This window comes from Phycomyces blakesleeanus (assembly GCF_001638985.1).
Source record: "Phycomyces blakesleeanus NRRL 1555(-) unplaced genomic scaffold PHYBLscaffold_1, whole genome shotgun sequence".
NCBI lineage: Eukaryota > Fungi > Mucoromycota > Mucoromycetes > Mucorales > Phycomycetaceae > Phycomyces > Phycomyces blakesleeanus.
In genome coordinates, this window is record NW_017265134.1 from 676,169 (window position 1) to 693,086 (window position 16,918).

General features: G+C 36.8%; 5 protein-coding genes across 5 annotated transcripts; 2 read left to right on the forward strand and 3 right to left on the reverse strand.

Annotated features, from left to right (window-relative positions):
- Positions 1-146: 146 nt before the first annotated feature.
- Positions 147-4,670, reverse strand: PHYBLDRAFT_184315 (hypothetical protein; the record flags this gene model as incomplete). Its single annotated transcript, XM_018438912.1, has 14 exons — positions 147-1,114; positions 1,185-1,257; positions 1,337-1,526; positions 1,632-1,917; positions 1,993-2,062; positions 2,136-2,294; positions 2,378-2,452; positions 2,516-2,625; positions 2,744-2,829; positions 2,899-3,038; positions 3,191-3,667; positions 3,786-4,031; positions 4,133-4,213; positions 4,305-4,670. The coding sequence occupies 14 exons, from the start codon at positions 4,668-4,670 to the stop codon at positions 1,101-1,103; spliced, it is 2,373 nt and encodes a 790-aa protein (XP_018298510.1). The 3' UTR covers positions 147-1,100.
- Positions 4,671-5,546: 876 nt separating this feature from the next.
- PHYBLDRAFT_184316 (hypothetical protein) lies at positions 5,547-10,730 on the forward strand (the record flags this gene model as incomplete). Its single annotated transcript, XM_018438913.1, has 16 exons — positions 5,547-5,564; positions 5,637-5,698; positions 5,782-5,903; positions 6,008-6,132; positions 6,229-6,385; positions 6,530-6,890; positions 6,989-7,351; positions 7,443-7,587; positions 7,681-7,769; positions 7,827-8,019; positions 8,100-8,348; positions 8,427-8,994; positions 9,049-9,293; positions 9,353-9,605; positions 9,689-9,819; positions 9,923-10,730. 16 exons carry the CDS (start codon positions 5,547-5,549, stop codon positions 10,571-10,573), a joined length of 3,732 nt encoding a protein of 1,243 aa, XP_018298511.1. The 3' UTR covers positions 10,574-10,730.
- Positions 10,731-12,627: 1,897 nt separating this feature from the next.
- PHYBLDRAFT_61523 (hypothetical protein) lies at positions 12,628-14,370 on the reverse strand (the record flags this gene model as incomplete). Its single annotated transcript, XM_018440815.1, has 5 exons — positions 12,628-12,862; positions 12,997-13,013; positions 13,121-13,870; positions 13,923-14,082; positions 14,138-14,370. 5 exons carry the CDS (start codon positions 14,368-14,370, stop codon positions 12,628-12,630), a joined length of 1,395 nt encoding a protein of 464 aa, XP_018298512.1.
- Positions 14,371-14,839: 469 nt separating this feature from the next.
- On the reverse strand, positions 14,840-15,725 carry PHYBLDRAFT_184317 (hypothetical protein). Its single transcript, XM_018438914.1, has 4 exons — positions 15,709-15,725; positions 15,387-15,479; positions 15,179-15,258; positions 14,840-15,085 (listed from the first exon to the last, which is right to left on the reverse strand). Exons 2-4 carry the CDS (start codon positions 15,463-15,465, stop codon positions 14,906-14,908), a joined length of 339 nt encoding a protein of 112 aa, XP_018298513.1. The 5' UTR covers positions 15,466-15,479; positions 15,709-15,725; the 3' UTR covers positions 14,840-14,905.
- A 195-nt stretch (positions 15,726-15,920) lies between these two features.
- Positions 15,921-16,802, forward strand: PHYBLDRAFT_138035 (hypothetical protein; the record flags this gene model as incomplete). The annotated part of the gene is made up of 4 exons (XM_018429919.1): positions 15,921-16,139; positions 16,210-16,395; positions 16,478-16,549; positions 16,632-16,802. 4 exons carry the CDS (start codon positions 15,921-15,923, stop codon positions 16,800-16,802), a joined length of 648 nt encoding a protein of 215 aa, XP_018298514.1.
- Positions 16,803-16,918: the final 116 nt, after the last annotated feature.

The following is a 16,918-nucleotide window of genomic DNA, read 5'->3' on the forward strand; positions in this document are numbered from 1 at the left end:
CCGTTTAAACCAGATTTCAGACCGAATCAGAGTTCTTCCCTTTGCAGCACTCGATAAATTTAGAAAGATTGCCATGTCCAATTACCAGGAGGGTGATGGTGGAGTTGGATTCTTGGACTATTCGACACAAGAATCGGTCATCAAAACCCAGACAATCCGTGTGGATTCCATACCTTCCTTCAACCGTTTGTTTGACACAAACTCTAATAAGCTACTTTCACTCCGAACACCCAATGATTTCGGCCAGGACTACGCTGCTGCCCTCGAGAAGAACAACAAGGAACCCAACGGAACCATGCTCGACAAGACTCTGGCCTTCAAGCAGCCAATCCACTTTCTCAAGATCGATGTCGAAGGCTTCGAACTTCCTGCCCTTGAATCAGCATCCGGTCTTTACGAGGCTGGACTCGTAGAACACACTGTCCTTGAATTCGGCCCTCCTAGTCGATGGGATGTTACTATTGAGGATGGTGAGACAATGTCTCTGGCCGAAAAGAGAGCCGTTACACTGGCTCAGGCCAAGAAGATATTGTTGCGAGCAGTTCAGGAGTGGAATTTGGATATCTATCTTTTGCCTGCTATCGGTTGGGAAGCTACTGTTAACTGGATGGTCCAGCACGGAGTAGATTATCGCAATGGCGGGGTTGGTGACAACCGAGCAGTATACCGTCTCAAGGCTTGGGATTTTGATGGCAAGGGTCTTGAGGGCGATGAGTTTGAGGCCGAGTTAGAAGCCAAGGACCAGGTCGTGACAGAGTTCATTCCTCTTCCCGAACATTTGATCGAGCCATATCTCGAGAGCTTAGAGTCCATTGGTGAAATGTACCTTTGGTTTGTCAAGAAAGACAACAAATTACCTATTATGACAACCACAGAACTCTAGTAGAACTATTTTATTTATTGTATTTTTGTCTAAAGATTGGGATACATAGTAACATAGTCATAAAAATGACTAATACAATTATACGTATAAATGCTTGTTTTCTTTTTCTTTTTCTTTTTCAATCTTTCTTTTGCTGTCTTGTCCTAATGTCTTGACTCCATTATTCAACCAACCAATCAATTGATCAACCAATCGATTTTCAACGCATAGCCTTTAATTACTCGAGGCATTCTAGTAACACGAACAAAAAGGAATCAATTTTCTCTTCATAATCATGTACAGAAAATAATAAGAAATTTACCAAATGGTTGAACGGCATCAAGTAAAGATGAGTATGGTTTGAATTCTGCTTTATCTATCCCCATTAGGCATAGCTAAAAATATATATTAATACCGTATTAATAAACTAATGGTATCCAGAAAACCCTAAATTTGCTTTTATTTTTTGGTTACCTCTTTTCCGATTTGACGAGCATCTATTAATAGCTGAAGCCTTATCTTGTTCTCGTCCGTTACAGTATTGTCTCCCAAAGGGTCTCCTTGCACCGAGGATACAGTACTCTTCTTACTCTTCTTCAACTTTCGTAAAGAATCCTCTGTCTTTTGGAGATTTGTCAACATTTCTGACATTACACTTGTGTATCTATAAGCATATATTAGTATTATTATTATTAAATAAAATAAAATAATATCAGCCTCCTTTTTTTTCCTTTTTTTTTAGCGCTTGCTAAGCCCTAGAATTTCTTACCGAATCAATACAGCCGAAAATACTACTTTGGCCCACACTGCTTGCTTTTCGGGATTAATCCAAGCTTTATTTTGGTCAACAAAAGTCTTGAATGGTTTGAAGAAATTGGGAATAAAGTATGAAGGTTCGATGGGTACTGGCTTGTTAGTGTGACGATATTGGCTTGTGATGCTTTTGACTAAATTAACGGACTCCATGCATCGCCGGCTGATAATGTCTGTGATACGTTTATTGAGTTCCTCGATAGTAGATTTCTCAAGTGTATGTATTATCTCATTCATACTCTCTTTTAATAACAAAGGTATGTGTCATGTAAGCAATTATCAGTGAAACCAATATACAAATCTTAATAACCACTTACCTCGAAGAATATTTGGGAGAATGGTATTCGGAAGCTTTGGAATCATAACTTCGTTCAAAAGAGTGGTTGTCTAATATATATATTATTTTGTGTTGTAAGATTGACTGTGGGATTTACTTTTCAGTTAGAATATCTGGACTTACCTTGTTAACCAGAGTTTCGACATCATTCTCAAGTACCGTGAGCTGCTTTAGTCTCGTAGCTTCTTCAATTACACCCGTATCATGGGCATTGCTAGCCGGTGTTCCTGGACGTGGAGTACTGGGTCTTGAAGAAGGATTGATGGCTGGGTAGAAATTTGTCTACAGTAACAAAGCACAATGGTTGGTTCGTTGGTTATTCCCACTTCCCATGTAATTGAACTTTATTTTTATTTTTATTTTACCTTTTCCTTCTCAGCCAAGGTATCTCGAGCCAAGTCTATAAAACCAGAAGCCCACAGTGTGTATCGTCGAAGTAACTTGTAATTACTAGTATAAGTAACACGGCCCTAATTTTCTTTATATACATCCTATTACTCTACCTGTATTGTCAATTTCCAGAAACGATGGGAAAGACCATAGAGAAAGATCTGATCCGACCAACATTGTTCTATTGCTTTGAACACTGCTTTTGATCCAGGTAAAGCAAGTCCTTTATATATATATATATAAATTAAATTAAATTAAATTAAATTAAGTTGAACTAAATTAAATGTCCTTATTTATTTTGCTTTCCTTTAAAGACCCTTTGCTTATATTCTTATACTCACCATTCTCTGTTACCAGCTGTCGAGTTGCAACACTTGCTTGTTGATCAATTAAAAGTTCTTCCACTGTATTGACAATTTCTCTAAATCTGTTTTTTTTTTTGACAATTTAAAGAATAATTAAGGCCTCTCTCTCTTTCTCTTGTAATCATTTTTACCTCAATTGGAAATATACAGGCAGCTGCCACCGCTTCATAAACTCTGTGTAGCTGGGATGGCTTCTTAAATAGAATAAAGATTTTTTGCAAGTACACAAGGCCTCGATGCTCATTATAAACGAGATCGATGCTGAATAACACTGGGATCCACAAAGGTATGAGACCAACCAACCAACCAACCATCCATTTATTATTATTATTATTATTATTATTATTATTATTATTACTTAAAAAAAAACTCACAAACACATAATATATATATATATATATATATATAATTTTGCTTTCTCACCTTGTGAAATACATCCGTTTGGCCAGCAGCATAAATACTTGTGCATTCCAGATGTATTCTCTCTACTACTTCTACCCACAAAGAATTCACCAATACTTCATAGTTTGTTCCCCTGAGCGTTTTTTGAGTGATTTCTATGATCGGTTGAAGATCTGTCGAAGCAAATGTCAGGATATTGCCATACATAGTCGTAAGAGGGTGTGCTGGTGCTGTTGCTGAGGGATCTGAAGATCGACTAGTACGATGTGCATCAAGTGCTTTCTTGGTAATAACCTTTGACAGGAATGGGCGCACGAGTTCTTGTCTGATCAAATTCTCTGCGACTTGGACCTGATCAATAAGTGCATATGTACGCAGGCATTGCACAAGGCTTTGATGCGCTGTCTTGTCGGCTGAATGATCCTTTAGCTGTCGAAGTGCAGCAGAGAGGGTCTTTGATAATTTGGACTGCAGCGTGTCTTTGATGCGAGTGATGCGCTTGTGATACGATTTAGTAAATCCAATACCCACTTTATCACTTTCCAGACACAAAGCACATACACACAAATGTATAAATGTGTGTGTGTGCGTGTATGTGCATGTACATATATCTTACCCATGCATTCTCGGTCACAAATGGAAGGTCCTTGCCTCGGCCAACGAGATGTTGCATCTGGTTGAATTCGATAGCCACACGCTCAATCTGCTTTCCTGATCCAATATCCATAGACACATCTGAACCTTCAGAATCAACAACAGCTGGGGTAATCACGGATGATTTTGTAGTATCCACATTAATTTCCAATAAACTCTCCACCTTGGTAACCGAGTCGTGGATATTCAGCAATAGCTTTAAGCAAGCCTGTAATTATATATAATTATTGTCAGTGGTAGTCTTTTCTCGTCAAACGTAGTTATTTGTATTCTTTATTCCCATCATTTTATGTCTTTTTTTCTTGTCACCTTTTTGTCTCGAACATGGGCTCTCTGATTTAATTGTTCTTCCAGGGCATCAATGACTTCTTGAAAATGTACACTGGCAGTCTACTCTCCATCACCCACACCACTGCAAACATTAGCACACAGTAAAGATATTATACATATAGATATATTTATATATAAATATATATATTACCTTGACCTGAGTCTCCATGCGTGTCAATGGTCTCATCAAGTCATCCATTGCTCTGTCAACTCCTTTGAGATTGGTCGAAAGGTTAATAAAATCTTGATAATCCCGGTTAAGAAGCTCAATCAGTTCAGTTTTCAAAAGTCTAAGATGACTATTGAGTTCAGATTTGAGCCTTTCTAATCCTAAATGACGTCTGCTTGAAAGGAATCGATCGGGATTAAATTCGACAGCTGTAAATTCTGATCGCTCTACAGCTTGGCGTGGCAAGGGTTGGACAGATTTGATGAGCTGGTCATCCTCATCTTGATCGTCATCTCCAAAACTAAACAAGGACTTTCTGGGAGAAGCTCCCTGATGAAGACTAGTCATATCAGAGATGTTGAAAAGGGAATAAAAAGTAAGAGTATAAAAGAAGAAGGTTAGTTGGCGGGATTTAAAAATGAGAAGAGACGCGATTACCGTAAGTTGATGTTGTATTAAATACAGCTGTAATTTCAACTACTCAAATTGTATATATATATATAAGAAAAAGAGAGCAGCAAAAGGGATGCTGCGACGGTAACTATGGTTGATTTTTTTCTTCAAGTTAGCTCGCAGAAATTACTTCTTACTGAATAAGCGTGTGGAAGTATTTAAATACGTACATTTAGGCAACTTGGAACATCATATTTAACAAGCATTTTCTAGTGTAATCTATTTACTTTATACGTCTTTTTTTATACTCTTTTTTTATTAGAACCTTCTTAGTATTAACCTAAAGCAAATAGTTGCTTACCCAATTACTTACTCCCTAAAAGTCAGTAGCTGTTATTAATATTGTGAGTCAGTAAAGTACCAGTCCTTTTTTTTTTCTTTTAAAAAAAAGTGCAAAATGGTTATTGCTTTGTGAACTCCACGCTTTGGTTGCCTTTGAGCAAACAGAATTGGCTTTAAAGCGATTGATTGCCTTTTGTAGAAAATATGGATTTTAAGTACAGATCAGGAACCCATTTTGCTGTTATGTGTTTTGGCTTAAAATACATAAATAAAACCTCTTGCTGGTACACATATTGAACGTATAAAAGATTATTATGACCTACTCAAAAGTAGTGGTCAATCCAAAAAAGAAAAAGTCAAATATTAAATATCATTTAACCAAGTCCTGTGTGTTAATGCCGATCAAGGCTATAACACGTGACTTTTGAAAGGATAAAGCCTTCACCGCCCTTTCGCACCAGAAATTATATATAATACGATCTTGCGACAATGGAGCGCGATTTCCAGGTAAAACTAAATAAATCGAGTGCTTACAATAAAGATCAATTAGACCTTTTTATCCTTAATCAGCTGAATTAGAATGATTTGAATGGTATTCTCGAACATTTATCTGTAAACTCTCCTGTTCCTGAAGCTGAAAAGTAATTCAGTAAAATAGAATCTTGATCCACTTCAGATCAGTAATGTCAATACTATATATATTTATATATGTATATATAACTAGATCCACATTTGTAAATCTTTGCAAGCTATCATTTGATGAGACTCTTAGATACTATGCTAATATTCCTGAAGCTAAAAAAGCGCTTCATACTGTCTTGTTTCGATTTTTAACACAACAGAAAGGTATCATGATTTTAAAAGTTTTTTTTAAAAAAAAAAAAAAGAATAAGTATCGTTTTTGCTGAGAATAACAAACAAGTAGCTAAGTCAAGCCCTTCCCTGAATAGAGAAAAACAATTTTTCTGTATCTCGATACAAGAGAACCTTTGAACCTAGTGAATATTTTGAATTAGAGGATTATTTTGGATTATTTAAACATACTATACATTCGCTCTACAGATTATCACCCGAGGTACACACACACATATATATATATATATGTATTATTGCCAATATTTTCTTGGATTTATCACTTATAGTTGAGCATATCGACTTGTCATTTCTATAGCGTGGTTCTGAAGTATGTCAAGAACTTTTAAGTGATCTCATACCATCACAACACCAGCTGTTACCAGCATATCTACGCATATGTTTTTCTATCAGTAATGAAAAGTTCCAAACACAAGCTTTGGATTTCTTTATAGGAAAATGTAGAAACATACCTGGTAAGAAACATCTAGAGGCCTTATTAATAGCACTGTTCTTTCTTTCTTTCTTTATCTATTTATTTATTTTAAGAGTAATGATAATAATGGATTTATTTTCTCTTGCTTTCTCTCTTTTGGCTGTTATTTTAAACAATTGTAAAGATGACAGTATCTTATCAGATGTTCTTTCGATACTACATCGCCAACTACGAATGCTCATCACTAAAACTACTGTAACCTGTGATAATACCGAGAATATATGCGACTCTGAGCGAGCTAAAACATTAGCCGTTGTTACTTCAGCTGTTGTACAGACTGACACTTTAAAGCCGTCCTGTCAGAAACCCTACTCTGTTGAGAAACTTGCCAGGGAAACTTTATCTGAAATTGAGAAGCATATGAAAAAGATGATGGCAAGTAGTTACAAGATCGACAATGTCTGTTTAAAGCGAAAATCAATATTCTCGGGCAACAACATCATTAAAAAGAGGGTACACTCTACAGAGACCCTAGATGAAACAAGGTATATTAAAATTAAAGACGAAACAAAAAAAATTAGCAATATATTTGGATATAAGAGTTATCAGACTTAACGCACATTTCTAACAACAACAACAAAAGTATTCTCGATAGCTGGAATAATATTTCACACAACACGACCTTAACCAAGAGTGCTAAACACAAGTATGCCTTTATAAGCATATGTCGTCATATTAAAGACCATCGGGAACCCAGGCCGCCCTTATTGTACAGGGAAAATATTACATCTACAGTATCTAACGACGATAGAGATGATGGTGTTAGACCCATAAAAGAAGTGTGTGAGATGCTGATACGGGACCTAAGTCTCAATACAACGCATGATTCGCTTGATAGAACCTTACTATACACTAAAATCTGGTGCCTTGGAGTTCTACGAGATGAAAGCGGAGGGTGGAGATCGGTACTAAAGGTGATGATCCAGTTTTGTGATTTGTGGATAAAGTAAGTTTGTATTTTTTTCGTTTTTAGACTTTGAATGAAAAACAATTTACTTAAAAAAACGACAACAATAATAACGAAAACAATAAAATAGTGAAATGACAAATAATTCAGCATTGGATACATTTGCTGTACTTATTTCGGATGAACTTGTCAAAGATCTGTATAAGCAAGTCAAAAGGCTCGTGAATATATTTGAACACTATGGTGAAGGGCCAATTCAACTTGAATCCCTCAAGGTAGGTTCATTAAAGTGCTTGATAGATCTATTCTTGTAATAAATGCTGTATACACTCGAAAATAATAATAATATTATAAACTCTCTTGTATAGAAAATGTGCCTGCTGCTTCAAAAGTCATTTCGTAGTATCCCTTGTATCCAGGATTTGCTTGTTTTTAGGGATTATGTATTACGGACCGAGTAAGTTTAGATTTGTCTTGCTTATTATCGTTGTATTATTACTGATAACTGGTCAAGAAAATCAAAAGGATTTATAGAAGACCCTACTTATTCACGGCTGGATATCTGGACGTCAAACTTTGAAGCCGAGTTGATGAAAGCCACAAACCAAATTGTAATAGTTCAAGAGAATGAGGTTGATAATGACTTGGTCGGAACCACCAGCTTGGATAAAAACGTACCTAAAGAACTTGTACATAACCTGGCTTCGGTAAGCTTTATTATTATAAACAAATGAAAGTTGACTTGGTAATTTGTTTGCTAATCAGAAAGACAAATAATTATCAATAGCTTTCTATCATATGGCCTTATAGCGTATTACAAGAACTTGTCTTGCTCTGCTTTCAAAACAGAAATATGTACCTTGCCATAGTACCCCTTTTACGAAGTCTAGGCTCCTTGTGTTCTTTCCGCAAAAATTCAGGTGTAGAGACCATGCTAGGAAGTGTTTTGAAAGATATATTACACTCAAACTCTTCAGCATGGACGAAATATGACGCGAAAAACATAACTACATTTATTACATCCTGCTGTCAAGATGTAAGAAGAAGAAAGGGAGATAAAGCTGTCTTTGTTAATTTCAAGATTGACATTTTTTTATTATTTTTTAATTTGTAGCCGTTTAATCCAGAAACTCCACCTCTTCTGTTAGCATGTAGACCTACAGAAGTTCTTCCGGGAATTCTACTCAATGCAAGAGAGTATTTAGAAAGCCATATATTAGACAGTTTGGACTGCTTTAGCAATGACCGCGTACACAAGGACAAAAATGTGGAAGTTTCCTCTTTTCGACTTTCTTTGCAGATCCTAAATGAGCTCAGTACTTCCAAAGCTGTCCAAAGAATAGATTGGATCGAAGCAACAAAAGCCATTTTTCAATCCAAGACAATCAATATAGAAAATATTGCTATCCTTCAAGCCAAACCTTTCGAATTTTTACGCTCCTTTTGTCTTGTTATGGATATGCGGAATACCTTTCAGATGCTTCCAGAATGGATTCGTGTTCAAGAAGTTGAAGCTGCGTTGAAATATTTTAAAAGACTTGCGTCGATTATAACACAGACAATTGGATGGCTATCCCAAAAGCATCAATCAACACACATCAATTTCCATGGTACAGCCGATGCATTTATCGAAAGCCTTAAAAACGATACACGAGAATTTTTAAAAACTATTTGCACATATGGTAAGCTGAGAGGACATTCAACTTTTCTTAACGGCTACTAATCAAGATCATTAGACTGGAAAACTCAACTGCAATTGTACGATTTGCACCTTGCGGCAGTAAATCTTTTTGAAAAAAAGCAAGATTTTTCAATCAATGTACCTGGATCCATATATTCTATCACTGGTTCCTTAAATGGGAGACTTTTTCTAGATAAATCGGCCGACGTAGACACATCTTTAGATGATAAGCTGCAAGGGTGGAATTCGGTCATTGGAGCAGCTAAATTATCAGATGTATTTTCTGATCTTTTGTTCGAGGTGAGAATTTTTGAAAGTGAGAAAGAAAAAAGGATTTGGCAAACTTAAAGAAATGATAGGGACAGAACAAGGACTACTGGATAAACAATATGGCTCTTCCTCAAAATTATCCATTTGAATTCGGAGCATTTATTGAGGGGCTCTACCAAAATCTGTACCCAACCTTATCATTAAGTGTACATGACGAATATGAACGCCTTTTGGTTCATTTTATAGGAAGATTATTTGAGTCTTTTGACCTCCAAATACTCCGTGACAATTTAAGCAAAGAACCTGAGCAAATTTTATATATTAAGCAATTAACTACTCAAGGTAAAGAGAGAGAGAGAAACACTGACGTATCTACTTTTATTAGTGTTTTGTGTTTGGGGGACAATTTACTAATATTTCAATAGAACTCAAGGACTTCTATAGAGTCATGCTCGGTGCAAGACTGATAAACTATAAAAGCTTTCTGTCAGCCGAATTGTTGCATAAACGCGAAGATGAACTTTACTATGTCTCTGGTATCATACGCTCCATTCAGGTCAGAAATAAACTCTCTTCTTCACCCCCCCCCCCCCCCCCCCTCCCCCATAAAAACACATGCTGTTATGTGCTGTTTAATTTACCCATTTGCTTTCATGTAGACCATTAAAGATTGGACAGATCTTCGATCATCGAGATTAAAGATTTACGCAAAGCGCACACTGTCTGATAAATTGATACATGAAATTCTTGGAGATAAAGCTCTACTCGAAGAAAACCTGGAAAATAGACATGACGTTCACAGGATAACTGCACCAGAAACTTGCTCTGAAATTACATTAGAACAGACGTCTATAGAGTCAAGTGAACAGGATGGATATGTTTGTGATATATACTATCCTTTCTGGGATAAAAAGCAGCACTCTGCTCGAGCATTATCGATACTTACGCTTATGATGTTGTGTAAATCAAGCGCTCTGTGCAATACTGTTGAGGCCCAGGAGGTTATTCGAGTCCTTATTCTCCAGATCGTTGACGGGCTTCGAGAAACAGAGACTAAGCAAGAATTCAATCGGCTTGTAAGCGGACAGGCTCGGAGCAGAGTAGAAAAATGGCGTAAACACAAGAAGTTCAAGAAACGCATTGTCCTTCGCCCTATCTTGAATCCCGGCGAAGAAGAGCTTATCTCTTCATGTGTGTCTTGTTTGACAAATTCAAATCAGGCCAATGGCATTTTGAAAGCATTGGAGATCACGGACAAGCCGCAAACCTCAAAATCTAGAAAGGAACAAGCCTTTTATTTGCGGCTATAGCTTTTTTTAATATATATAATGAAGGATTAAGCGTTATTTTCTCTTCAAAAACCATAACCAAATGGAGGAGTAAGATTTCGGGTGTCTTGCTAAGGCTACTGGTCATATAAACTGAACCAATGATTTGTTCGTGAAATAAACTTAGTCATATGGATCCAGATACCGGGGTTTTGGCCATGAGGTATTAATGAAAAAAAAATCCCATTTATCAAACGTCGTAGGACTTGCTCCTAAACACGTGAAGCAAAAAGAGCAAGTTTTGGGATGTTTCACTAGGTCTTTAATTGGATAAAGCGTTGTGGTAAAATGGAAGGGTTGGTCTCGAAAATGCACACTAATGGCTTGAATAACTAGTCAAAAGTTACTGTGATCTCTGTAGAGTGATCTCGGAATAGAATATGCTTTCTCTTTCTCTTTCTTTTTTTTTTCAGGGGAATTTTATGGCTGTCATACAAACAAAATATGAATATACTATAAGCTATGTGGTCATCTTCTTTTTCTTTTTCTTTGTATTGTGGTCTGGACAAAGTACTTTTGACCAAAAGGGTAGTGATGGTAAATAACAAATGTTCAGATATATGGCTGTAAGCTCTAAAAGGTACGCACTTACTACTTCTTTAATATAACTCTAGGCTATGAAAGCTATATACCGAACATAAAACTGTTTGGACAACAATAGTAAGTTAAAGAATAGCACAAGGTACTTTAAGGTTGGTACCGTTTTGTATTTTGAGCAAGTTTATTTTTAGCAAAACCCCATTGGATTACTTAAAATGATAAACAGCTTACAGTACTTTGTTCGTTTGGTTATAAAACATACTAAAAGAACAAGAATAACACCAATGCTAATGCTAATGCTAATTCTAATGCTAATAATGAGCAAGATAAAAAGTCTCGAAAGATCCATTTGTTTTTCAACATAATGACCTTGGATAATACCAATTTTTATAATGATTTCTTCCTAAGCTTACATTAGTTAATATAGCTGGCTGTTTTGAATATTCAGTAGGCTTTCTTGATAAATGTCTAATAATTCGACAGATTGTTGAGCTAAAGTAGTTTTAAATAATACTGCAAACTATTATCGCAGGTAACTTATCTTGGAATGGATATTGCAAATCTATCCAGCCACATAAAAATATATATTATTCTTGATTCTATACAAGCTAAATAGAGAGAGAAAACGTACACGCCAGCTTGTAAGGTATTGCATTCAATAGACTAATACTATTTTTTCTTCAAACAGTTGATATGCCATAACTCACGAGTCAAGTTCTTCTTCAAACACCTGGTCTTAACCAATGAGAGCTTGTTTCTGCAACACTTGACACCACGTGGTGTACTTATTGAGGAGTAAGGGCTGATGTTTGTAATGGTGTAGTAACCATCACCAGTAAATCATAGGATACTTGAGAGTTAGCGTCTGTATGGCTTATATTTCAAGAAAACGAATTTGATTTTGCTTTATTGAATGTGAGATTGACACATTCAATATGCACAATATGCGATAATCAACCGGGTCTCTAAGAACAACTTTATCTAAAAAAAAAGTATAGTAGTGTAATCCCCCTCTTTTTTTTGGCTGTTTTTTGAAGGCTTCAAACTGTCGTTTTGTGGGGACTCCAACATTGAACACAAGCTCAACACAACTGTTTTTTTTTTTATAAAATAGACTTTAGGCTGGATCTCTTATCATCCATAGCCCCAAATGGCCTTTTCAGTGTATACCATTTTGGATCGGGTCCATAATCATTTTCTCAACATTTATCAGGGCTCTTTTGAATATATAGATAAAAGTGATTTATTGAGTTGTAGAAAAAGAAAAGTATGTGTCAAGAATCATGATTTCTAACAAGTGTCTCTATCTTTCTTTTTGGTTCTGTATCTGTGTCCAGGTGTCACTCGATGAGCCTGAATACGTGTTATATGGTAACCACCCAGAGAAAAGATTAAAGAACCAGAAAAAAAAAGGCTGTTCTTGTGAATAAACTATATATATATATGTATGTACGTATGGATGTATGTATGGCTGGGTATATATATGTATATGTAGATTAAGTAGATGTAGAGACAGAAAGATATTTCTTTGATCTCTGGTTTGCAATAGCCCACCCAAGAACAAATAGACATGCGACGCCAAGAACGTTTCCAATCAAGAAAGTGTTCTGGAAACAGACCGCGCCCTTGCAAAACTGCGCTCCCTGACGTTTGGCCTGGGCATCGTACAAAATGCCAAAGAGGATGTTGAATATCTGGCTTCCAAAGGCAGGTGAGTACAGAAGCCAACCCCTAAAAGAAAATGTTGATGAAAAGAAGGTAGTATTTCAAGGATGAGTTTAACCAAAGATCGGAAAATATTGGAGTAGTACTGAAATACTAATTCTGTCTGTATCATCTAATGCGTTTTCTATTTTATACTTTACCAGTTGCGCACAAAGACCTACAAATATTGAATGAATTCAAACAAAATTCGTCAATATTATATAAATATAGATAAATATCTATAGGTGTATATAGATTTCATTGCATCTATCATCTCGAACTAACCTGAGTTCCAAACTCTGCTGTGCTTGCCGGAGCAACACCAAATACGGCACCATAGACAATAGCCATCATAATTGTACCGAACAACAAGTCGTCTGCGCTGTCGACTGATCTGACCAAGAAGTTTGTTGTTAGAAGGAATGCTAATGAGGCACTCCAGAAAATCCAGAGACGGTGAATGTGGAAGCGGCGCTTGAGAAAGTCGCTCAGGGTCCCAAATAGTGCACGGGAAACACAATTGCCAATACTGAAGATCGAGACGTGGATGTTCCGGAGATGCTGGGACCCGACAGTGGGATCTTGAGAAAGAGACATGAGCATCTGTCCAATTCCAGCCAGGTAAACATAGCCAAAACCAAGTACAATAAACATGGTAAAGAATAGTGCAAATCCTGCCGGATGCAAAAAGAACTTGAGACCAGACAAACTGGTACTTTTAGTCTGAAGAAGTGGAGAAGTTTCTGATTGAATGACGACACGGCTGATATCATTGCTATGATTGTTCTTTGGTTTCACATCGTCGACTTCATCTTCTTCTTGATCTTGAACTACTAAGAAGAAGGATCCAAGGATCATTCCACTTGCCATTGTGATGGCCATGAATATCAAAAATCCATAGATTCGATTATCATTAGGGTTCTCCTTGTTGATAAAAAAGAAGTCGTTTATCTGGGAGAACACAAGACCGCACAGGCCGACCGATGCACTGGTCAAACCCATGCTCATTCCTCGATGGGATTTGAAGTTTTGCGCCTAAGAAAGATGTGAGCATGGATGTGTATGTGCATCGAGTTTGATCTAATACCTGTGAGTCAAGTGCACAAAGATAAGAGGCTGAACCGCCAATACCAGTGCAGATAAGGTAGAATGCGCAAAGAATGACATTATGAGAAAGTCTGCCGATGTATGACTGAGCCAGCAAGAAAGAGCCCGAGAAACAGAGAAAGGCAGAAATCAACATGGTCCTAAAGTGTGGGATTATGAGTTGAATGATTTGGTGAATATGTTATCGATATTTACTTTCTCTTGCCGAGTCTTTCGATCATAAAAGCGCAGAGAGGGCCAGAGAATGATACGCCTACAAAAGGCGCTGTGCTGACTAAACTGTTCTCCAAGGCCGACCAGCCAAAGCGAGTGGTGAGAGAAGCGCCAAATGCCGGGTATATGTATTGTGGACCAGAAACATTAGCTACAATCAATGCAGTAATGAAGGAAACTGCTAGTCGAGTAGAAGAAACAGGCCGTGGGCGCATTTTATTATTGTTATATGAATTAATGGTTGTGAAAATGCAAGAAAACACTTGTCAATTCCACCTCTATTTATATCATTGGAAAAAAAATAAAGAATATTTAAATGTATATATATATCATATTATTCTTGAAAAGGTATAATCATCTTTGGATCTACTACACGTCAGGGATTGGTTACAATTCAGTGTTGCAATACGTTTGCTATTTTGAGCAAAGAATGACAAGAGCACCGACCCCACATCCTTTTTGTTATTTCAGTTTATTTTTATCCGGTCCCCCACCCCTTCTTAAAGCACCAGCTGGTACTGACTGACGTTTGTCCTACTTACTGTCATCCCCCACCTTTATATACATTTTAGAAAAATAAATTTTCTAAAGCCACTAATATATTGCACTTGTAACCCCATTCTCATACTACTTGTGGTAATTAAGTGTGGCTATGAAAAAAATCAAACGTTGTAAAGAAAAATTATGTAAAGAGAGAGAGAGAAAGCTTATCCTTCTTTTTTATTTTTGATAAATTAAAAAGAGTTTAATCTATTTCTTCTGGGTCTGGGTCTTGAGGACACGCTTGACGATCTTCTGCTCCTCGATCAAGAAAGCACGGACAATGCGGCTTCTGACGCAGTGAGCGCAACGGGAACCACCATAGGCGCGGCTGACGTTCTTCTGGGTCTTGGAGACGTTACCGAACTGGCGGGCACGGAGAGCCTTGATCTATATAGATATATAATAGAGAATCAGTCCCATAGCTCTGAATATCCAATTATGTGTACAATTTCCCCAGCTAAAAATCTTATCCAAGCTTACACCAGCGAGAGCATCGCCACAGTCACCGCAACGGGGAGCCTTGACGGGCTTCTTCTCGTAGTGGTAAACGAGGTTGGCACCTATTTATATAATTGGTTCAAGAAAATAAATGAATACAGAAACATATACAAAACTGATGATCTTGTTCGTAATAAACAAATACATCATGTCTGGATCATTTTTTTGTATTATTGAACAAGTGTCTTACCGGGAGTCTTAACAACGTGGACTCTGTTGGAGCGGGTGTTGTACGAAAGACGACGTCTGTAGGTGAGTCTCTGAACCATTGCTGAACTTTCTGCTAAATGCCGTGAATGTGTTTAAGTTGCGGTCGGGAAATGATGATTGGATGGTGAAAGATTATAGAGTTCGTCCAAAAAAAATATTATATGCATATTTTGTGTTTGTGTGTAGATATATATCGAAAGAAGAAAAAACCATCAGTTACATCATGTTCATCCATCTTTCTACCCATCCATCCTTTTGCGGATACAGCCCATCCTTCTCTTAGTTTTTTTTTATCTACCCACCAAATAACAGCTAGCGGATGAAAGGGGGGAAGCCTTGAGGAGGCTGATGGAGGATGATGAACAAAGAATGGCGGTCTTTAAATCCAAGGAAGGAACCTGTCCGGCCATCCCGCTCCTTTCAACTCTTTTTTTTTTAAAAATAAAATAAAATAAAATAAATTACTTTATTAGTTGTTGGAATCGACAACTTATAATATAATACAATAAATACAATGTTACCAACTCGCATTTTACCTCGACCAATATCCTTATGTAGCCCTCTGCTACAAACATTGAGATCAATTACAACCTATCCCGAGACACGACCTGCTCGAATTAGACCTAAACAGGTACTCGAACAGGAAGGTCTTGGGGATGTCATGATCCCTGGTCAGTATCTCCGATTCTTCAAACCAAAAAAGATTAGATCCCGTCCAACAGAAGCAGGACCTGTAAGCATTTATTGCATGAGAATACTTATAACGATTGAAAAGTCTTCGTTATTGAACACCTTTTTACCAGTCTACTGGAAATATCGATCAGATCTACACCCAAAGTGCCCGCCCTTTAGCAGCAAATGAATTTGATAGCACACCGACAATTGCTCAGGAACGCATGGCTGATCGTATCCATCGTGCAATCATCACCATGTATTCTGCGGAATCACTACCTTCACTCATTACTACAAACAGTTTGATCATTCAATCGGTAATTTCTTTACAAACTATACAAGAAATGGAAAAAAAGGAAAAAAAAACTCAAGCAGTATATGCGTGTATTTCAAATTTAGGTTAAAGTATCTCGCAATCAACGTAAATGTCATGTTTACTATGATCCAATCTCAACTGTCAAATCTGAAAGGGTAAAATATAACTAAAACAGCTCCGTACAAATGCAGTGAATTGATATTCTTTTCTTCTTTCTTTTTTAATTAAAAATTGTAGGGAAATGTACACAGAGCTTTACAAAAACATGCAAACTTATTGAATTTACTGGCTCGATCTTATGCTCAGTTGCGGAGGCCAATGTCCATCAAATTTGTACCAGATAGACAAACCAAAGAACTAGAAGATATATTTAACAAACTGTCCGCAGAATTAGAACCAGAGAAATAAAGCTTATACAAGAGAAAATATAAATAGAGTGAAGAAGTGGGAATTTATTGATTAAGAAAAAAAAAGAAGATTGGAATATATGTGTGCATGCATCTAAATTATGATGATAATTAAGG